The 24,031-nt window shown below is 40.4% G+C and overlaps 1 protein-coding gene across 2 annotated transcripts; it reads right to left on the bottom strand.

Moving 5' to 3' along the window:
• Positions 1-645: 645 nt before the first annotated feature.
• On the bottom strand, positions 646-23,214 carry STK38L (serine/threonine kinase 38 like). 2 transcript variants are annotated; one of them, XM_009279034.2, is made up of 14 exons: positions 23,074-23,214; positions 21,149-21,200; positions 19,719-19,841; positions 19,037-19,120; positions 16,252-16,375; positions 15,538-15,692; positions 14,571-14,673; positions 13,719-13,780; positions 11,850-11,967; positions 11,305-11,428; positions 8,287-8,382; positions 6,543-6,634; positions 4,655-4,826; positions 646-1,738 (listed from the first exon to the last, which is right to left on the bottom strand). In XM_009279034.2, exons 1-13 carry the CDS (start codon positions 23,205-23,207, stop codon positions 4,699-4,701), a joined length of 1,395 nt encoding a protein of 464 aa, XP_009277309.1. In that variant the 5' UTR covers positions 23,208-23,214; the 3' UTR covers positions 646-1,738; positions 4,655-4,698. The 2 variants fall into 2 exon arrangements, with proteins under 2 accessions (XP_009277309.1, XP_009277308.1); XM_009279033.2 differs by having other exon boundaries at positions 646-4,826.
• Positions 23,215-24,031: the final 817 nt, after the last annotated feature.

Below are 24,031 nucleotides of genomic sequence, written 5' to 3'. Positions count from 1 at the left end.
AATGCAAAGAGATAAAGAACTAAGCCTGCATTTCCTTATGATATGTAGTTCTGTGAGATAATATCTGGTTACTGGAAGAAAAGTGTAATCCCATTAAATAGAATTTGTAAAATTCTGTTAAAATTGTATCATTTACTGAGAGCAGCAATTCTCAAGTGGAAGGCTGTTACTCACTGGAGAGCTCCAGAGAAGGCCAGTCACCAGCTGCTGGCTCCTCTTTGCTTTCAGCTGCTCAACTCCGTAATAATTTTTTTACGTGACTATTTCACAACTGCATCTGCTGCCACTGCTCTAAACACGAGGAGGAACGGGTAACAGTAGGGCAAAATTGTTTCTATAGTGAATCAGAGGACTCAACTGCCCGTGGAAGCCTTTCCTGAATAAATTATGGTCTACAGGGAAGAAGAAAAGTCTCTTGTGAAGAGCAATAACCATTTTAGAAGGAGCTTCACGTGACTGCAGTTGGTACAAGTTGAGCGATTTTTGCGATCGCTACTTTCTGATTGAGAGTAGCGACGTGGGTTTTCACTGTCCATGGAATTGAAAATAAGAATACACAAAATAGTGTCTCAATTCCTTAGATGTCTCCCATTCCGGAAGAGAAATAAATCCAGTACACTGGCGTGAAAAAATAAACCCAGCAACTTTACAAAAAGAATGCTACTTTTATTTTCAAATGCTGTAAAAAGCCTCATATAAATTTTTATAATGCTTCTATGTAACTTTCCCAACCACAACTAATGCAACAGTCTAGGAAAAATATAGCAGTTGCCATTTCGACTCCAAGAACGAGCTGCTGTAATATATCAACATTAAAAGGACAAGGTACAGTATGTTACAACGCTTGTAATTGCTCATATTATTGAAAAAGTGAGAGCACTTCCTAAGCATTAGAGTATAACCAGGCTAAACTGCAGTATTCCCTACTTGCTGTTGCAGAGGAGGAAAGTCACCTCTTTAGAAGGAGCCGACACAACACCCCTTGTACTGCTTATGCCCATTTGTCTTCATAGTGTGGAGAGCTTTCAGCAAGCCCCTTTGCACTTAGGTGAATTCACCCACGTCAGATGCTATTATTCCATACTGTATCCAACGGCTCAGGTGTTTAACAATTGACCTATAAAAATAACACTTATATAACTCTCCAGCAAGGCAAATTTAACAGTGCAAATGCAGTATCAACAATATTTGATTTCTGAATGCTGGCAATTTTTTTAACTCCTTTTGCACATGAAACAACCTCTGCTGATGTCCTGTACCTAAGGCCACTCACTCACGCTGACTGGAGATGGAACAAAGTGCAAAAGCTCAGCTGCGTTTCCCAATCCAAGCTTCCTCCCCAGTTTCAGGGTATTCAGATCCAGAATTTGGATTCAGGCTCACCACTTCCATCGATGCACTCAAGTTCTCCCTGCTGGAATAGGTTAACTTCCCAGCAAACCTCCGATAACAATCTGCATACACAATTCCACATTTTGACAAAAGTTAACAAAACATACTTCAAGAAAATAAATTTTCACATGGTTGTAATCATCAAGCCATTTCAGGATCTTTGGTACTCCAAGAATAAGAAAAATAAATGGCACGCTGACAAACATCGCCAAAGGAAAAAACACAACCGTCCAAAGGAATAAGAGAAAAATAACATAGCAAAAGATATGTTGCACTTCCATTTTTTGAAAGCCAGTGTAGATTAACCTTCTGTTCTCTTTAATCCATTACAGTGTCACAGTTTCACCTTTAAAAAATAAAAATCTATCATCCTAAAAGCAGTAGTTAATATTTTGTTTAACTTGACTTACTGATTAAAATTATGCTATGTTAAAAAAAAAAATATCAACTACACAATACAGTATGCTAAATAGGCTGCAGGCTGTTTCCCTATGGATATAACTCCTTTGTGAGCACTGATATGATTAATCATCTGCAATTTTAAATGAGTATTATCTTTAGTGTTACGAATATAAGGGTTGAGCTTTTTCCCAAGTTTGTAAACCAGTGAGTATGTACAGACATAGTTGTTTAATAGATAGCTTTAAATTAAGTGTGTATTTATCTCCCCTCCCCCAAACCCCACAGGAAAAAAAAAAATCACCAGTATTACTGAGCATTTGCAGTTTCCATGAAACTTATCTTGTCTTAGCAAGTTCAAGCAAAGACTTCTTTTTATATTATGCAAGTAGCGTTACTGTGGTCTTTTGAAATGTGTTGTTCGCAGGAATTCCACTTCTGGTGCACATAGTGCCCCATGAATGAGATTGGAAATGAAAACTAATAAAAATTCTCTTTTGAATAGCAGTGTCCTTTGAGGCCAAATTTGCAAGCTCCTCTGTCTTGGTAGAATGGATTGAAGGCCGTAAAAAAGGAATTTCCTTTCCTGAGAAGCCTCAGAAGCTGCTAGGGCACGGGTAGAATGAAGTCTGAAAGTGTAAAGGTGGATTTAAGTGCGTTACTGTCTTTGGATGGATAACGGGTTGAGCTTCACTACATTGACAAGGCTAAAAACAACACCGGAGAATTTCTGAGGGATCTTGCCCCAACGGCAGTAAAGGGGTGTTAATTAGTGTAAGGTCTGGGAAGAAGAACTGGGAGATCAATGAGCTGTTCCCACTAAGTCCAGCATTTAGGCAAAAGTTTAGCTTAGCCGTGTTCTGATATAACACTGTATAAATTGGATGGGCCCTGAGGCACTGGCAATTCCTCTTTGGTGAGCCGGAGACTAAAATTTTTTGTAGAAATACAGTATAAAGAACAGATATTAGATGCTTGAAGGGAGACAAAATACTGGAGGAAAGACATCACTGAAGCCCTTGAGGAACCTAGTAGTTGTTGGATCAGGGAAGACTACATGCACATCAGTAAGCCACTGATGCACAGAAATCTTGCTGGTAAATGGTCTTTTATGCAGCAGATGAACACTCCAGTATGTTTTTAAAGCATACAAATAATTCAGAACAGCTGATACCATGGTGCCTAACAGCAATAAATATTTCTGTAATGGCTTTATAAATAGTCACTTCCATTTTGCTGCAAAAGCTAGTCTAATGGAGTCTTTCCTACTGTATGCCAAAACATCCTGTGCTTCACTCCGATGGGCGTTGCAGAGGTTTTAGAGTGCCTTTCACTTGCGTTCAGAGGAGGAAGACAGCAACAGTGACTCTGCTTGTCCAATTACTGGGCAATTGTTCATTGCTGTAAATCTCTTGTAACCAGAAAATGACATCAAAAATCTCTACTACATTGTGACAGATTCAAAGTACTGCAGATAATATGCTAGTACAGGCAGAGATACAGATAAATTTGCCAGCGACCAGATAATTGCAAACTGTTCGAGGAGTGCAATTCAGCCCTGAACTGCTGCTGGGCTGAGAAGCAAAACCATACCCTGCATATGGAGGGATTTCTGCTTCAGTTTCCTTGACCTAGGAGAAGGAGACCCTTCTCTGCTGTCAGTTTGTCACCGACCTGCAGATTGGGGAGAATAGCATTTAGATGCTCTGCCCAATTCAGTCGTGGTTGGTTGTGGTTCCTGGAAACTGGGCTGCAGACTCAGCTGATCCCATGGTAATCCCGTGGTCCACATTAGATGGAGATACTAGAAGAAGATGGAGCCCACAGGAGAGTTTGAGTCTAGTGGGGTGCTCCATTTCCTCTGGCTTGGCAGAGGCTGCTACAGGATATTCTGGAAAGAAAAGGCTAGAGCAGGATCCCTTCTGCCTGGAACTTCTTAGGCAGACAAAAAAGAAAAAGCAATTTGATTACTTTCTAGAATATGTTTTGCACAGATAGAAGAGGCTATTTGAATTATGAGTAGCAAAACGATGATCTGCCTTACAACAGAGGCAGGAATGCGGTCCTGGAAACCCTGCCATCTTTACACGACTTAGGATCAGGGAAAAAAAAAATGCCCTTCTGTTAAAAATCTTTATCATTTTTATTCAGATTCCTTTTTTCTTCTGAAGTTGCCAACCGGTATCATCATCTTAAAATATAATACCCATCAGCTATCATTTAAAGCAGAAATACCGCTAAACAGGTCACAGGGACTGTCTCACCACCACACAGAGTGGAAAAAGGAAGAAAGAGAAGAAGGGATAATTGGCTGATAGAGCCCTCCAGTGGGGAGGAGCGAAGGCAGTCAGGGTACAAGTAGGCCCCACAGGACACTGCTATTTAAAATAATCCAATGTTGCCACACTCATGGGGTATCTGCAGACCACAACTGGAACACCCTTGAGCAACTGCTCAGAGAATTTTGCAAATGTGGGCAATGGTTTTTTATACTGCATATCTAAAACCCACCAGGTAAGCAGTATAAGAACAATGCTGCATAAAATGATACGTTTTACTCCTGGGTGGATTAGATGGTTTACAGTACAAACAAAGCCACAGTACAGAGAGGCATAATTAACCGTTATACACACATAGGCAGTGCAGTTATAGGGATGTACGTTCCTTTTATTCCAGTACCTTTGTATAATAAAGTTAACAAAAATATTCAAATATTAAAAAAAAAAAAGCCAGCTGGCACTGCCAACTAATTCCTGTAGTAGTCTTAGAAATCCTAATCCTGTAGAATTTCCTTGTGAAATTGATGCGCATCAGAGTCAATGTATTGATAACTAACGCCAAGCGGGTCTGGTGATGCAGCTACCTGAGGTTTGTATTTTTATTTCTTTTGTGGGTTTGTGTTTTGTTTCACAACTTCCCGGCTTTCATGTAGGAAGGGATCGAGCCACGCTGCGTGAGCCCTTCAAACCTCTTGTAGGTATAATTGAGGAAAACCCAGTCTTTGGATTTGTAGTCAGGTTCCGTTGTGTTTGGCACTAGAATTTAGAAACAAAAGTAAAAACAAAACAATTAAAACCAGCACTGCTTCTGAGAGGACTTTTCACAGAGCACTGACATAAACAGTCCTGAACTCATTTCTCTAGTCAGCAGAAATTCCTTGAGGAAATCCTGTTTCTAATCACGTCAGTTGCCTTTTGTCAGTGGTCTGAGAAGAGTTATAATTTCAGCATATCTCTCTAAAGTGGAAAAAGTTTTTTTTTGTTTGTTTAGGTTTTGGATTTTTTTTACTATGCCTACACGCCATAACAGGCTCCCATACCTTGACAGGAACCCCTAACACACCCACAGACTATACAATTACGAAAAACATAACATTTAGGATGCTCCACGCACAACAAATGCATATGTACATACAGTGTTATCCTCACCACAAACAGAAGAAAAAGATACATCCAAGTTCTCCCAAGAGAATGACACATATCACGCATATATTATTCTCCTAGGACTTCCTACCTGTTTATAGCTTCAGCGAGGCTTGTACAGCCTCCTTTTATTTTATGAACAGCCCACGTGGCTGGTGTGCTGCACACGGACATTTACTGCAGCGGGCTTCTACATTTAGCTCTCTGGTTGCTGCTTTTAGAGTTCTATAACAGTATTTTCAACTCAAGATGCCAAACACACGGATATCAAAGTTTGTATTTAGGTATCTAGATGTACAGTAACATTTTCAGTGGGTCTGAAATGCCAAAACCAATACAAATCTACTTGGCGTTATCCAAATATGGACTTAAACAGCTTAACTTAGGCACTGGAGATTGAGATTGCTTTTGCATTAAAAGGACAAACTTCCTTGCCATTAAATAAAAGCCATTTCAGAAAAAAAACCCAGCTTTTTGATAATTCTTATGGTTGTTAGCACATCTACACTTACCTGTCATCAATTAATCATTGTTATATATCTGCCTACCTTTAAGCCATTAATAATTAATTGAAAACAGTGGGAGCTGGGAGAATTTGGCATGTCAGAGAATCAAGCCTTTTATGTATAAAAATTTCCTACTACTTGCCAATAGAAATTAACAATTAAAAAAAAAAAACCCTTAAGTGATTTGCAGAGCCACTCAGGTTCATAAATCACTATGTTAAATAGTCATCTGTCTGAAAGTTTTTGCCCACAAATATGTGAACATTTATGTTTGGCATGAAACTCAAAAGTCACTAAAGATCAAAAGCAAATCAGTGCATAATGTTTTACCAGAATTTTGGTTAGACAGACTGTATGGTAGAAAACTGGACTGTTTTCTGTGCTCACTATATATGCAAACCATTTTTACTAATAGATTTAACTGTTAAAATCTGTGGGCTTTTCTTTTTTCCTCCAAAGTCCTAAGGAAGTAGAAGCTATGAGAGATCATAGGTTTACATTTATATTTGAAAGAAAGTCTCTGGATCAAGTCTGTGTATTACCTTGATTAGGGTATCAGAAAAATGAATATAAACAACAACAACAAAAGCATCCGTGGAGTATATAAATCATAGAATCATTAAGGTTGGAAAAGACCTCTAAGATCATCGAGTCCAACCATCAACCCAACACCACCATGCCCACTAAACCATGTCCCTAAGCGCCTCATCTACACGTCTTTTAAATACTTCCAGGGATGGTGACAAGTATTCTGTCTATGTCTGTGACAGAGTATTCTGGCATGTCATAGATAGAAATCTGGAATTTACAATGGCAGCCTCACCTGGCTGTAAAATATCAGATTCAGGAAATTCATCGAAGTTGGAAGTGTCATCAATACTTTTGATTTCTATAGGGATTGCAGCTGGTCTTTCCCTGCAAATAGAAATAAATGCCAGAATAGTGAATGCTAGGAAAAGATACATTAAGTTCTGGTTTTGTTTAACTTAGCTTTTTACAGTTACAACATCCCTTTAATTTAAAGCACAAAGGTTCCACTGAGTCCATCAGAGATGTATCTGACTTGCCTGTTTGCTGACATCATGGGGAGATTTATTGGTTTCCTATCTAGCATTAGAATCTTCCTGGCAAACTTGGGGAAAACATAATTCTCCCATTAACTGAAACAGCATTCCACACTTACCTGTCATATAGCTATCGCTACGATCTTGGCTGTCACCAAGAACCACTGTGGTTACCTTCGTTTCATAAACCCAGCCAAGCAGGATTTTACTTGCATTTGGAGCCATCAGATGTGTTGCTTTACAATTCCAGCGCTCATCAGCCTGGACCTCATCCAAATACCTTTTGACTGTAGCTCCTATTTCTGACACTCAGTCGCCAGTATCTCTCATCCAAAATGAGTTGGCTCTGACATGTTACTGCTTTATTAGCTTAACAATTAGGCAGCCCTTTAAGAAGTTTGAAGGTGGCTTTCGAAGTTGCTTAAGTGATCTGTCCCACGAAAGCGTTCAAACTGGAACATGGCACTGTGGGAAAGTCATTAATTTACACCTGTAAACTTACTACGCTTGTAATTATTACAATTACAATTAAATCCACTTCTGGGTGGAACAGGGAAACCATTTTGCCAGGCTGCCAAATGTGGCATTAACAGATATGTTACTGCTTTTGCTGCTTATTAATGTCTCCCATACTGAAAATAAGTTAAATGAGGCTTTGTGCACCAGAGGAAATGAGAAGTACAAAAGCTGGACAATGACACGCCCACAATATGAATTTTCATGTAGAAAACTGCAGTATTACTGAAAGAGCAGACTACCTCAAACCTGAAAGAGCTGATCAGTAACTTTCAGTTGAAATGATGGCATCTGTGGGGCCACCGAAGTCTGCTCTAAGGGTGTTACCACTTTGAGTATGTGCAGATGTAGCTCAGCAGCTGCAGGCACAAGCTCAGACTGGAACTGCACAGCTGCCTCGGCCGGGTGCTCTACCCAGGCTTGGCTCAGCAGAATTTGGCCACAGAGGCTGCGACTCTGAGGTGAGTCAGTGCCTCTGCCCAGCACTCTGTGGACATTCCGGTTCACTCAGCTGTAGTATCTGCAGCGTGCAGTAAAGACATGCCCTGTGTTTTCCTCCTGCTTGCTGCCTCTCCTCTTCATTCATCTATTTCCCCTGCATTTTTAGAATAGAGTTTGCTTTTCTTGTGCTCCTATTACAAAAAAGTCAATTATAGCAACAGCTGCAGAGCCTATTACTACTGGAAGAAGAGCTCTCTGCTGGTATCAGAGCATATACATCAGGAATAACACAGCCACCCTTCCACAATTTCTTTCCATCCTGGGCACTCTTGGGGCATCTCAAGACAGTTAAACTCTGATCAGATCTATGAATGTCAGCAAGGCCTGAAAACCTTCGCTGTCACCCACCTACTGCCAGTAGCTGCCTTTTAAAATAAAAGATAAATTGGAAATAATTATCCTTGACCACATAGTACATGAAATTCTTGCTTTCATGGCTTTTATTCTCTCTATAAAGTGTGTGTGTGTATATGTATATATACATACCTGATATGTCCCCAGTCCACTCCTTCAAAAAACGGATGACTTTTTATTTCCTCTACTCCATTACTACCAATTCTATTTTCTGAGTCAATACAAAACCTAAAAAAGTGGAAAAAATAAAGGGAATGTTACGATAAATGCAGACAGAAGCAACAGCAAATAAAACTACTGTGGTATCCTGTATCAGGAATTTGAGGAAGTTCTTTCAAATTGTTCCATCGCTTGGGGTAACATAAAAGCAGCCCGTTGCATCTAGGAGGGAAGGGAAATAGTAGAAGCAGAATATTGTTAGAGTCCCAAAACAAAAAGCTATGACGACAGTAACTTACACCTTTTCTAAACTGTTGCATCCCCATCTTCAAGGTTTGTGAAAAGTTGCTGCAAGCTCTAGCCTTGGAAGATTAGTTTGGAGTGGAGGCTTAAGTCCCTACCACTGAAAGCTCCTCTGCATGTTCTCAACTATTTAAAATCCATGTTTCAAAATCAAACTAACAGGAACAGATACACTTCATGAAATAGGACTACTCTCCGATGTCACACTTTGGAACTACAATGAGCCAGACACATTCAAAACATGCCATGTCCCTATTCTCCCTGTCACCCCCGCCTCCCTCTCCTTAGAGGTCCAGGTGCTGGTGGTACAAAGACCCAAGGCCTACTTCTGATATGGCCCAGCTGCATAACCTTGGCTCAGACTCCAGAATAAATTGTCAATTTATGAGAAGCAGCTGTGAGAAAGTCCATAGCATCAAGTAAAAAGAAAAAGGTGAAACTAGAGACAGAGATAGGATTGCTGAGACGGGAACTGTTACCTGCTTAAGTGGGCAGGAGGAAAAACACCAACAAGGAAAAGTATAAAATCCTAAAGAAGAAAAAAATAGGAAGGTAGAAGCTCTCCGACAGCAACTCAGTGACATCAGGATTTGTTCCAGGGAGCAGCAGAGGCTGACCCTTCTCCTCTGGACTGACGCCTGCCTGGACCGATGCCTAGCTGGCTGGAAAAGACTCTGAAGTATCTCATCAAGGAGATGGTGAGCATACCAATGCTTAGCCTAGGAGTTCATTAAATCCTAGCTATCTTTTGTATGTGTTAGCAAAGATGTAACTGCTTTATATTTTTACACTGTCCTTGCAGTCTCTTTGAGGATGGCAAAAGGTGTCAACAGTGACACGAAGAGGGAGGTTTACAATAACAGGAAAAAACGCCCATGTCAAACAAAAAGCTTGGTCTTGCCAAGTGTGGAGTCACCTGACGACCTCCTGGAAATGGGGAGTACTTGGTAGCATGGGGATGTGGGCCTCCTGTTGCTCTAAAAGTCAGTTGGCCTTTGTTAAATGAAATCCTGTTTGCCTAAATGAGCAAAGCCTCTGGTTGTTGATTTAGTTATCCTGAACTCATAATCTCTCCACACGATCACATCATCCAGATTCCCAAGGCACTTTTCACATCAATACATTGCAATACAAAAAAGGTCACCTTCTCGCTAGTTAGTGAAATTTTCAGCAGGTAATTTAGTAACGTAGCAAGTTAGGCTATAAACTGTCTCCAATTACAATCTGTAATGTTCTTTTACTTGTAGTTGGGTGTCACTTGGGAGAAGAAAAAAACTGCTTGTATTTCCACTGCAGCCCAGCCAGTTGGTTGATGCCAAGTACTAACAATAGACCTCAAACCTTCTAACAACAGTTAGCCAGACCAGGTCTCAGGATTTGTCAGGCTTTGAACCTGAGCTTATTTTAGTTTGGTTTTATCTGTATCCATAAAAATAAAGAAACTTTAGCTTTGTCTGCAACTTCCTTTAAGTTGAAATATATGTTGTCTAACTTGTCCAAGTTGTATTGGACAAAGTACCCAATGGCCAGGTGTTTGTTGCCTGACCTGCTGTTTTGACCTCATTTTAGTAAATTGTCTATAACTAAAGATGTTTTACCCTAATTTAAATCCTTCCATATATGAAGAAAAACTAATAAATTCAAGTTAGTAATTGTATAAGTAAATTCATGAGCAAGACATGTTAACAAATGAACTGCCTGAAATATCTAAAAATGCCCCAAACACAGCCAAGACTGAGGAGGAAGAAATCCGCAGCAGCAACACACTACTCTTTCCAGCAAAGATCTCAGGATGCTGACAGCATGCAGGAAAGGTTAAGTGGAACACTAGAGAAATAGATACTGAAAACGTACTAAAACTGTTATACACAAGCTATTAATGAGGACTAGCAATAATTAAATAATTTGAACCGTTAGTATCACTGTAACTGGATTAAGAATAACCGTTTGTTGTATTTGTTATGTTTGTTGTATGCTACCGGAGCACTGCTTGGACTCATAATAAAACTCTAGTTCTTGGCTCTGTCTATGAAGTACATTCCCCTTTTTGCCTGTAACAAAATTGTGTAAGCTTGTAATACTATCTTTAAAAATAAAATAATAATAATAAAAAAAAATATCAAAGCCAAAAACCACATCCCCTCCAAACCTCCCAAGAGAGCATAGGGGAAAAAATAATAATAATAAAAAAAAATATCAAAGCCAAAAACCACATCCCCTCCAAACCTCCCAGGACAAGAGAGCATTTCTGCTTGACCTTGACACCAAAACCCCTCACAAAAACTTCAATGCAAATTGAATGGATTAAAAACTGTCATTTTGGAAAAAGTGAGTAAATCAAAAACATCCAAAGATTTCTGTTCAGTGCGTTAAATGCTGTCGAACGGTTATTTTCTAGTTCCCTCTGAAAAGAGAAAAATTGTGTGTTAATCACTTTTTTCCTTCTTTTTTTCAGTCTGCTCTGTTTCTCCTAATACTGTGGTACAAATCAAGATTATTACAGCTTATTCCTTCATGTTAAACAAATGGCAAAGGGAAAAAGACTAAAAAAATCCATCAAGGGTGGCGACACAGAAGAAACCAACTTTTCCTCCAATCTAAAGCTTCCTTCATGCAGAACAGAAAGTTAACCTAATGGAAGACGACTATGTCTGGGTGAGTGGCCAGAAGTGGGCTTTTGTTACTGACCTTAGAATTAAATCCTTTGCTTTCTCTGAAATGGGCACCTCTGGAGGAAATACCAACGTTTCTTTCCAGTTCATAACTTTCCTGTAAGTCTCTTGCGGCGTTTCTGAGCAGAAAGGTGGATACCCTGCACAAACAAATAGAAAAATTAACAAGCTTTTCCCAGAAGAGGAAAGTGACCTGGGCCTCTGCTTTTGCCACTATGGCTCCCAAATCTAACAAGTAGTACTAGCCAAAAGTTTTCTCTTTTGTAATGCAACACTAAAGGTTATTTCGTTACTTCCAAGTAACGAGACTGAACTTCAACAACATTTAATAGCGAACAGTTATTCACTGAAACAACTAACTAAGGCATCATCTCTTGCTGTCTTCTTGGAAAGGTGGGAGGACTTCAAAGTTTTCTGGAAGCTGAATTTGGGGCTTAATTCAGGCAGAACTGAATGAAATTCTGGTACCTCCACTATGCAGGGGATCAGACTCGGTGAACTAATGGACCCTGTTACCTTTGAACCCTTTGAATGACTCTTAAGTTGGGCTCTTCAACATACCTATGAGCATTTCATACATAATCACTCCCAAAGACCACCAGTCACACAGCTTGTTATACCCAGTCTGCATAAATACTTCTGGTGCAATATAGTCTGGGGTTCCAACAGTAGAATATGCCTGGAAAAAAAGAATGAACTCCTTAAAAGATAAATACCAGGTTTTTACACATTGCAAAACCTTTTCCTGGGGATTCACATATAGGATCTTGTTATTTGGATGGACAAGAATGCTTAATTTGAGAATTCACAGTATCTAAAATCCCAAGAACATTATTCTTTTACATGGGTAAGCAGAGAGAACCTTGAAAGTAAATCATCCTCCTAAATGTGACAAAATCATAGACTATTCCCACTGCAATATCAGAAAGTCATCTTAGCTAAAGTTTCAGGTAGCTGCATTACTAAAATACCTGAAAAGTCCTGTTGTTGTAGTTGTTTGTTTTTTTGGGTTTTTGGGTTTTTTTTTTTAATGGGATAACCAGTGGTAGATTCCCATGTGTGACACTCATGATACACTAGCTGTTCCATGTATTACCATGTCTTTATTGCAAAATTAATTTGAGCTTTTACTAGACCCAGGCTCCATCCTTTTAGCCATTTAAATGTGCAGCCTAGATGATTCTGGCTAATGACTAAATCTTGAGCTATTTGGGAATTTCTCTTTACTGCTGGAAAATTGTGCATGGGGTGGGGGGGAAGAAAAAAACCAAAAACCAATAAAAAACCACAAAACCAAAAAAGTCCACCAAAACCAGTTTTGCCAGAAAAATCTTTTACTTTCATTTGTCTGACCAGAAACAAAATACTTCATTTTATTGAACAGAGCTGACACATTTAGTTTTGAACCAATGGAAAACCAAGAATATGGCTCCTTTTCAAATAGTGTCGATACAAGTTGTCATTTTGGCCTTTTATTCTCTCTGTTGGACTGTCTCATGATTCATCTAGCTTCACCACACAGTTCTGCCATGTCAGTCTTTACTGACCTGGAGATGTAGTCTTTTCAGGGATCTAACTCCAAGCAGGAGTAAGGGTGTGAAATACAGCCCCTATGAGGCAGCACGGTTGCAATGTAATCTCATTATGTCTCACGAGGAAAGAAAAAACAAACCAAAAGCTTTTTGGGAATACTGCAGCATATCACTTTTTAAACAGAGTGTGCAAAATAAGAAGTTCCAAAATTTGAAAACTGAGGTTTTTGCAACTGCTATTTGGTGAAAATCACGAGCAGGGCTGAAATTCTGAAATCTCTTGGCTGACAGATACTTTCCCTTGATTCAGTTAATGCCAGAGCTCCCTTTATTACTTGACCTCTCTTCAATTTTAAACCCAGGCTGCGGCACTCCAGTGCCAATACCTTTCACTGCCTTTCCATCATATTCTCGTTCAGCAGGAAAAACAAGTTTTCCCCACAATTCTCTGAAAAAGAACCACGCAGCTATGCATCTTCTTGCGACACTGAACTGCAGGAATTAAACCCAGGAGCTCATGCACAGTGTCAATACCAGGTCAGTCTAGGAGACAAACTCAAGATACAGCTTTGCTAAGCGGCTGCTGACACCTGAGGTTAGTTAGTCCAGATGCTCATAAGGGAAACAAAGGCATAGAGAAGAGCAGGGTCTTGCTAGTCACAGCTCTGAAAACAGACAGACAAAGCAACCCTGATCTCTGAGCTATTCCACAACCGGAATCACTAAACCACCTTCTTTTGAGTTATTTGCAATTTTGGGAGCTTGAACAGCGACATCTGTAAGGGATGAGGGCCTTTCAGTTTTTAAAAACCAGCAGCGTTAATGCTGAGTTTTTATTTAACGTTTTCTGTAAATAGCTTAAAAGAAGAAAAAATTATACATAATTTTATTAACTCACCAGCTGTCGCCTGTTCTTCTTCCATGTTTCTGCTTTTCTCTTTGAGTTCATATTCTGAAATGCTAATTTACAAAATAGTTATTAGATAATAAATGCATTTGTGAGAATTAAAAGAAAAGATTGATAACATTCTGTTTTCAAAGAATAACTATTTTGTATCTTTAGAATGCTTTAGTCTAGAAACAAATACTTGATTATAACTGGAGATGGGAAAATGAATAACTACTGTCCAATATGCAGCTGAAACTCATGTAAGTAGGACACACGATCAGCAATTCTAAATTAGAACTTGCTAAAAGTTTTACAGATTGATCTGAGATCAGCAGCACTTATTGTTGCAGCTGGCAACGTATATTCAGCTACGGGCGATGTTTTTTTAAGCAAGAAGTGAGGAATCCAAAAAGAGCTGCAGAGGAATTTTACATTTGTAGAATAAAGCACTAATGTGGATGTGTCACCAAGGCATGTTAATAAACAATTCTACTCCTATGAAAAGCTTCATGAGATTGTCACTGACTTCAGTAAGTCGGCACATGAAACCTATGTCCCTTCCGAAAGGGTGTTTCTGTAACTTCACTAACATTGTTATGAAAAATACATTAAAATATAGATACATTACATTATGTATATTTGTATCTGTGTACAAATGTGCAAAAATACATTAACACTGCGGAAATCATAATTTCTTTCCTGTGAAATGCTTCCATGTCCTGGGGAACATGCATTTCCAGTTTTCCAACTAAATGCAATCAGCCTGACCAATCTTGCTTAACCCAGCAGAAATAAATTATGATGTGGCATAGCTGCAGCTCAAAACTATTTAAATGTTTAACTAGGACACCTTATACTTACAGAAGTCACTCGGTGGGTTGTGTGTAAGGTTCCTGTAGAACTCTGTTCTGTGAGCTTTCTTTAAACCTGTGCATAGCCCAAAATCAGACAGTTTTACATGACCCTAAAAAAATCAGAGAAGATAAAAACATGATTTAGAAAGATAGTGCTCGAAAAAGAATGTTTTAGTAACTGCACTTGCCTTCTCAGGCCATCATGGACTCGCACAGGACTACCTAATCCAGGACAAGTAGGCAAATAATGACTGACTCTTGATGTACTGCAGGAGTGTGTTTTCTCTCAAAAGGGTTATCGCCCCCTGGGAATGGTTACATCTGCAATTCTGCAACAGCTGAGGGCAGACAGTTTGCCTGGTTTTTGTTTTGAACTGGATAACACTGAGACTGAGAAAGCCTCCAGGACAAAATTCCTTTGTTTTGTTTTGATGGCAACTTGTTTTTAATCAGGTTTCCAGACATCAGTGCTAGATGGTCTACAGATTTGTGTACGATGCTTACTGGGTCCATTTCATGGCTCGCTATAGTCAGTCTAACAGACAGAGTGTTTCCACTGGTGAGTGGGTAATAAAACAAATGAGATAACTGCAGAAATTAATGCTAAATAATCAGTTCGTCTGAATGTTTCTTGCTTTCCTTCGTCTTGAAGTAACTAAGCATATCAGTTTTTAATGTGTATGAACATGAGCGTCTGGACACCCTAAGTGGGACTTCTCACTTCAAAGGCTTTCCTTAAAAGCCTTAAAAGGGTTAAAAGGCATTCCAACAAAAAACAAGAGCAGTTTTGCTTTGTTTTAAATATACTAGTCTTCTACAAGAAAAAGAGAATGACCACTTTCTGCCTTTACTCCAGCTAGTTTAAAATCACTGGTGTGGCACTACTGGTTCCCACCAATTAGCACCACTATAAATGGCATTCTCTGCAGACTGAGATGTTTAAAGCATAGGCAGTTTACATGCACATGACATGCCTTAGCATCCAGCAGAAGGTTATCTGGTTTAATATCTCTGTGGATGAACCCCAGCTGGTGAATAGCATCTATGGCCAGCACAGTTTCAGAAATGTAAAACTGCGTCTCCTCTTCTGATAAGGTGTCTTTCTTCATTAGTAAGGTCATCATGTCACCTAAGCGAAGAGCAGAAAATACAGCTTAGAAATCAGAACATTTTAATCACAAGACTAATTCTACGTGAAACCCCAGTAGAATCCAAATCTAACCTTGTAGCTGGCCTTATAGCTACTAATTATAAAACTATTCCTGCAAGGACCTACAAACCCAACATACTTTTTTAGTAAACTGGATGTAAAACTGTTGAAAATCCTAGATAGGAATTTTAATGGGATAGCCCAGGAAGATACAGTGAATTTTAGTGCATAATACATGTATTGCATGTCTTTACTAGCTTTGTGTATTGCATGTATTTACTAGCTTCAGCAGTAAAAAGCAGAACGTTGGATCAGAATAATTATTTAATCCAAGTCTGTTTTAACACCCCTCCATAACCTTTCTCCTTCCCCTAAAAATCCGGAGTGGTTACATTACTGGGACTTCATTTAAAACAACGTTAAAATTTTTTATTATAACAAATTACACAGCATGCTTGTTTCTAACATTTTGTGAAGCTGACAACAAAAGCCAAGGAAGAAGTACTTCTATCACCTAACACCACAACATACAGCTTACCTCCAGGTAAGAACTCCATGATCAGGTAAAGATTTCTTTTATCCTGAAAGCTGTAAAACATTTTCACTACCCAGGCTCCATCCGCTTCAACCAAAATATCTCTTTCTGCTCGGATATGGGCCACCTAAAATTTTTTTACAAATACTATTATTAAAGGACAATTTAAATATTTCAACAACGAATGCCGTATTATAGTCCTAGTCCTACAATATATTTTCACGATCTTTAATGAAGAAGCTATTTTTCATACTCATATTTTTCATAGGTTTTTTACTAGATCCTACAAAGTCCTCAATAAATACCCAGCAGAAACCCACAGAAGTCAACTCAATGTTGGAAATAACTGTTCACACAACTTTCCAGAAGCAGTCTCTAGAAACACAAAACATAGCTTGTTAAGCTGTTTCTGTTTGTTTGGAAAGAACTGAAAAAGCTGGTGGAAAAGTGCAATTCCCTTTTTTACTATGCCCTAAAATGAAATAGGAACATTTGAAAAAATTAGAAAGCTGACCATCACAGAGCTTTATACGGTACTGCAAGCTCAGACAAAAATATAATGTGCAAGTCAAGATGCAAATACTGACAAAATTATTGGAAAAGGCCAGAGCGGGTCTTAAAGAATGCAAGAACCAAGAGGTAAAATGGTAGATGCATTATGATTACTGTCAGAAGTTACCAGATTTCTCATATACGTATACAAAGAAACAAAAAACTAATAGCTACCTCTACACAGATATCTCACAGTTTAAGCTTGGCAAGATAAGCCTGGGGAATCTTCTCTAGCAAGGGTGACAGAGTGCCTAAACTAATTACTTCCTGCAAAACCCGATTCCTTCAACACTGTGAAAAGAGAGAAATGCCTGATTTACGTTATGGTGAACTACTGCCTAGTTCCCAAACCCACACTGTACACGCTGCTGATGGTGCGTGAACCCCTTCCAGACGGTACACGGAGACTGGTCCTGCGTGTGTACACGGCGAACCTTACTTGAACTGCACGGCAAGTGCATTGGCCAAGTGGGAACAGGGCTGGGATGAGTTTCAGCCCTTACGGATGACGGCAGGTAGCAGTGAGCGCAGTGGCTAGTATTAAAGCAGTGCAAAAATGGTAAGGGTCTTGGGCTATTTAAGGGGGGAGAAAAGGGAAGAGAAGATGGAGCCATTCCTCCAAGCGATGTGCATGAAGCTGGCCCGGAACTGATATGACCACCGCTGCCGCTGATGTTGGTCCTCGGCAAGTGAGTTTGGGAACATCTGACCTTGCTCAGGATATTCCAGTCCCAGCTGAGGCTTTGAAAAAAAATATACGGAGAGCTGCTACCCCATGAATTCACTGGAAACTAAGAGTAATGGAGATTGGCAGAGAGGTGTGTGTTTCACTAGAATGTGCACTCCTCCCGAAGGAAAATGAAAGACATATGCATGGAAAGGTATTTCTTGACAGCTGTAAGATTTTCATTATTCATATGCCAGAAAGCAACTTCTGGAGAGAAAATATGTACCACTATTCCAGCTTCGAGGGCTATTTCCAATAAGCAGCAAAACAGAGTCTTCTGCGTCTCTTCCCCAATTCTACTGGCCAGGAGCATCTTTACATCTGTGTGTTCTTTTCACAGGGTTTCACAGAGCAATGGGTTCTCTCGCTGCAGTAGGCACTGCAACTTTGGTTTATCTAGCTCTATCCTCGTTAGAAAAATATTTCTTTCCATCCTCCACTCCTCAATGTAGCTATAAAATATAATATTAAAACCTTGCTTAAAAAACAGCCAGGATATCTCCCAGTGCTTGGGGGGGGGGGGGGGAATCTTAATTTTCTTGTATTTGTGTCCTGTGTTGCTTTCCATTGAACAAACCAGGCAATGAAAATTACAGCAGATAAACACTCTCCAGGGAAGATTACAGTCCCAAACTAAATGGAGGGTGTGAGCTCAGCCTCCTTGCCACATCAGGTTATGAAATGGGGACAGGGCTTCAACCAGAGTGCCACACACATCCTGGCTGCTGTGCAGAACACGCTGCTCTTCTGGTTGCCTATATTCAGGGCATGGGCTTGAGGAGACAAAAAGTCTGCGCCAGGAAAAAAAAGAAAAAAAAAAAAGTAGTACAAGTACCACTGCAGGGAAATGTAATACAAGAGCAAATGATGGGTATGGTTTGGACAGGTAAGGAAAGCCCTCTTTTATCTGCCCTTTCGCTTGAGACATCCACGCTTGATTTCTTTGCTTTGTGGTGCTAAAGTACTTGCTGTGTCCTACCAGGAATTTGCAGTGAATTGTTAACTAAAAAGTAAAAGTAAAAACCAAACCAAACTAACAAAAACAAAGCAAAACAAAACGACCCAACTAAAAAGCAAAACAAAGGAAAACAAAGCCAATGAACAATGTGACATCTGTTGGTATCTAACCATCAAAACAAAACACTGAGTACTCTCAGTTTTTACTTTGGCACAGTATTACTTTTCAAGAAGCATTTTCCTTGAAATGCAGTTTTACAGATTAAGTACTATAAGATCTGCGTTGATAAAGGAGGGGGGGGGAATCTCTGTCACTATTCCAAATTGGTTGTAAATAAAACATTTTTCAAAATGCTGTTACATGACCTTATTTCCTAACTTCTACTTATTCTTGTGTACTGTGGTAGCAACTCCATAGAAGCTTTGGACTGCTATACCATTATTGGGGCTTTCGAAGTGGAAAATATGACCAAATAGTATCTGCCACAAAGAACTTTGGCAATTTTCTAGACAGCATAAGTTTGAAATCTAGGGGACTTATACAACACAAACCTGCTCTTTCTCCAGCATATCTGCTTTTCTTAATATCTTCATTGCATAAATATGACCAGTATCCTTCTTCTGAACGAGGCGTACCTATAATGAGAAGTATAACCCAATCAATCTTCTCTACCTCAGAAACTAGACCCCAGCGTGGAATCTACTGGAAGGCTCAAAATTGCTGGGCACGGAAAAGTTATTTTGTTAAGCATTTAAAAACACACGGAACAAAGAAATATTTCTACACCATGTACAACACTAACGCTGGTGATGAACAGACAGTTTGAAGTAGTTATTGTTTTAGGAAACGTTAGCAGGCACACTAATTCCAGGTAGCTGTGAGATTGTGTACGCTACAATTCAGGAGCGGATACAACCGTGATGTGACACAAGGCAGGGAGAATGTTTACGAAGAGGAGCTGTGCAACTGCAAATCCATCATTTCAGGGGGCCACACGGGCAACATCGGTTTGGGCTAATAGGAAGCTGTGTGAAACTAAGGGCCTTTCCAGGGGCCTTGAGAAATCGGTGCATGTAATTCATTACTGGACTTATCACACTTATACAGTTACTCAAATAGCTGTTCTTCTGCAATAAAACTCCCCAACTGGAACTTTTTATTCTGTAATTAAAATGCTTCATTTTAATGTTCAATCCAATCTTAATATCCTGTTCAAGCAAGAATGCCACAGACCTCCCCAAATGCTCCTCTTCCTATAACTTTCAAAGATTCAAAGTCATCCAAGCCAAGTCTAGTCCTCTTCAGTCGCAGAAACTCTGTTTCTTTGCGAGCATGTTGTGACCTGCGCAGTTTTTTCTAAGGAGACACATACACAGAAATTTATAAGTCATTTGACATTAGAAAGTCAAGATATACAATCTCCCTTCCTGTGAAGTATTCTCCCTCCCATTAGGATTACAGAGAATAGGTAAAAGAAGAAGTCTTTCTGAATTTCTCAAAGTATGATCCACGAGCAAGGTCTTTTCTATAGAGCCCTCAGGCCCAGTTTCACTTTTTTTGGGGGGCGTGTGTGTGTTTTGGTTTTTCTATTACTTAGACATAAAGAAACAGTAATAAAAATTAATGAAAAAAAAAATCATACTGGTTTGAAGTACATCAGTCCAAAGGCCAAAGTCACCATCTGAGGCAAGGACTCTTGTTTTTGGGCAGTGTGAAGGATCAATAAAAGCTGAAACTTGCACCCCACCAAAAAGAGTGATGACAGGCAACAAGCAGCCTAACAGGCAGCAGAGATCCAACTTACGCTATCTATAGCAAAATCCATTCGGTTTAGGGCAGGGAAACACTCGTATTTGAAAGAAAAATCTGTCCAAACCCTGTCATGTATTTTGTTCTATAAAAATGTCAATGGGATTCACCCTGAGAGAAGACAAACGCCGACCTGTGCTCCCAAAGATGCTGAGCAGATCTCAGAGACTGCTAGAGAGACCCATCGATCAGGCACCTGCCAGATTCTGCACTAGGATGACAGTGTCATTTAAAACCACAAGATGGCATTACGCACCCACACTCGCTTTTTCCCTCTTCCCAGAACTTCGGCAGCCACGCGAACTCAGAAATGACTGAGGCACTGTTCCTGCTTATTTCCCTGCCCATCCTGAAGGCAGTACAGGCAGCCATGGTGTGATGAACCTCAGAAAAGCAACTTACTGACCAAAGTTCTGAGGGATGCCAAATGGACAGAGATCCCTCCTCATCCGTATCCAAATGGAGCAAGGGTGTGCCCAGTTTATTGTTTAAATCAAGAAAAAATGGTTCAGCATTTTTGCTTTCTACTCACTTCTTCCAAGCACATCTCACCTTTTTTTCGTGCCAAACATAATGGCAAACCATTTTAATCTTTGAAAAGCATGCTACATACTTGCTGCGGCCATACGTCTCATGACCAAGGGTGGCAAGAAAAGCCTTAGCTACTGCAAGTATCATTTAAGCATATTCACAGCTTCCCTAATAAACAAGTTATTTACAGGGGCAACATTCATTTACAAAATAAAACTTAATGTCATGCTAGCTAATGTTTCTGTAAGCTCCTCAAATGCCAATTTGAAGTAGTGCGACAAAAGCAAAGCAGTCTCTTCACAGGTTACTTAAGTAGTATTTACCTCCTCGTCTGCGAGGCCTTCCTCTTCCATAGCCACTTCTAGCTTCTTCTGCCTGCGAAGGGGAGAAACAGGAGATTGCTTTTTTGTTATTTATTTACAACAAACATAACACCACAGCAAGACAGCACCTTTACTTCACATATTCCAGATACCAAAGAATTTGCCTCAAATGGAAATTTCAAGACTTACTGCCCACTCCATCCATTTACTCATTTGTGACCAAAGCTGTCGAAAATGTATAAGCAAATTTAAGGACATAATTATGTATTTGCAGAATTAGGCATTAAAGGTCCAAACATATAATCACTCTAATGACTTATATTTCTTCATATGATCTTGTTGAAGTAAGGCTGTTTTTATTGATTAGGATTATGAATCAGAATAAACATGGTTTTTTCCACCATTTCTATCTCAGTTCTACCTCCAACACTTCAGCTAGCTCCAGCTTTCACCCCCAGTCTCAGCCTTGCTGACCTCTCCCTGGTCACACACCTGGTCCTGCTCCCCTTACCCTCGTGCCAACTAACTCCACCCTCCTGAATTCGCCATCATCTCCTCCCAGTGTCCTGCCTGGGCCAGGGCTCACTGGTCCTGGGGATCCTCCAGGCTGGTGCCATGCCAGGCTGGGAGGGTCTGAGCCAGGAGCGAAGCCTGGGAGTACCCCACAGATGGCAGGGGGTCAGCACGTGGCAACGTGTCTGCTGGGCCCCTCTTTTTCCACCCGCAGGATGCTTCTTTACGACTGTCAGGGTGCAGCTTTCAGAAAGCTGGTTACCCACTAGCAGCAGCCGAGAGTTCGAAGGCCGGGCGCCAGGCTGCTGGTGTCTTTCTGCACTTCGGGAAGTACAGCAGGATCCCCTAAATTAAAGGCCCTCAGCAGACAGTCTATTCTCCTAACTATAAGCGACTCAATTACATGGGATAATGACTAAGTATGATGAAGAGAAAAACCCTGCTGCTTGGCTGAAAACCCCTCAATTAAAAACGTATTACCAGGGGAATGATAATTTCACATGCTTATGACAATTTGAAACACAACATTCATTATAATCAAATGCTTGGTGCTTTGACACTTAATTCAAGTAGCACTTCACCACATTGGAGGCAGAATTGGGCACCAGTGAGAGAAGTTAAAAGTGGACAGGACCAACGCATACTCCCACGCGAGGAGTACCAGTCAACACCACCCAAGAAGAATTTAGAGGTGGGTATTACATTATCCCCAAAGTTCTTTCTGCCCACCCAAGAGCCTCTCAAACCCTCCACCACCCTATGCCTTTACTGCCCCTTATCTCCACCCCAGGCCACCCCCAGCTTTCTGCCTCCTTTCCTTACCCCATTACCCTGTCAAACACCTCTCCTATCAGTCCTGTTCCCCACCTCCTATACACTCCCTTCTGCAGGGTTTATGAGTCTTGGCATGAGCTCCACGCTGCAGAGCATGAATAGACACCACGAGCCACTGCCTTACACAAAACCAAGTTACCACCCATCAGCAGCTCTGCAGCATCTACCTCTGTAGAGCTGATTCCCTGTGGCAAGCATGGAGGAATCCGGAGGTCACCAACCCCAAACGCAGAAGTAGAAACCTCACACGTGCTGCAAAATAAGACCCTGCATAGAGCGGTTTCCGCAAAGTAGTAATAATCTGATGAGGAGGTAAATTGTACGAGAATGCCAAAAGTGGAGGTCCTCCGTCACTCAGTGACTGCTTGGTGCAGTAGCAGGGGATGTTCACAGGTCTACCAGCACAGCCAGCAGCTGAAAGGTAGCCTGTGCCCTTCGGGGATTAGCTCCTTGCTACCAAGTACAGAAAAACTTCTGAGAACTGCTCCGTGCATGGGGATCAAAGTACCCTTGAACAAACACCGCCAAAAGCCAACCAAGAAAAGCTGAAGAGGAGTGAGAGGAAGCACTGCCAGTACCTGGTTTCTCTCTCTTCGTGCTGTATAATTAGGTTGCTGTAGAAGTTCTCCAGCGTAAGTTTGGCCACTGTCACTCTCTCCCGGGTGTGGTTACTCATGGGAAAGGATGTTGTAGTCCCTGCAGTCATCGCCATGGTAACATGTACTGAAACAGAGAATGTCAAATCATTACTCACTTGAAAAAAATATATTAAAAAAAAAAAAAAAAGATTTTCCTCTTTCCCACTCTCCATCTCCAAATTCTTAGACGCTATAGAATTCACAGGGAAGGCACTGTTCTTTAGATGTAAGAAACTCCATTAAAAAACTGTATTATAAAATTATCCCAAGATAGGAGGAGGACTTACTACCCACTCTCTAAAAAAATAACAAGATGTTGGCAAAACAAAGGGTGAATCACAGCAAAGAATTATGCAGGCTACGGGCAGCTCACCCAGCAGCACTTGTCCATAAATGAGGAAAACGTACCTCCGGCGGACTTGAGCCCAGCCTGGGGGAGGGAAGAGGTGGCGGAGCGGAGCATGGAAAGGAAAAGGGGGGAGCGAGAGGACGACCAGGCAGCTCCCACAGCTGGACATGTCACAACTCTATGACAATTTCAGACTCCAGAAATGCTAGGTGCTACCAAAAGGACAGGATAATATGAAAAAGTAAGTGGACAAAACCCCTAATCCCATCCAGAGGAGAAGCTGTTTCAAGGATAGAACATAGCCATTAAATATCTTCGAATTTTAAAGCCGCTCAACAAAATTACACGTGGACAGCTGGGGGGACTTCTAGAAATCATTGCATGAAAATGAAATAATGGAATTGCCGTATTTTAAATGGAAAACTTCTGTTGCTGGTTTTTTGTTTGTTTGGTTTTTTAAAGCAACCACCAACCACCAAGAATAGAAAACCCTTCCCCACCACAAGGCCATCAGGCAACCAGTCTTTCTGTTTGTTTCCTTTCCGACCA

This window comes from Aptenodytes forsteri, unplaced genomic scaffold (assembly GCF_000699145.1).
Source record: "Aptenodytes forsteri isolate BGI_AS27 unplaced genomic scaffold, ASM69914v1 Scaffold241, whole genome shotgun sequence".
NCBI classification, from domain to species: domain Eukaryota; kingdom Metazoa; phylum Chordata; class Aves; order Sphenisciformes; family Spheniscidae; genus Aptenodytes; species Aptenodytes forsteri.
This window is presented reverse-complemented; position numbering and strand designations above follow the sequence as displayed.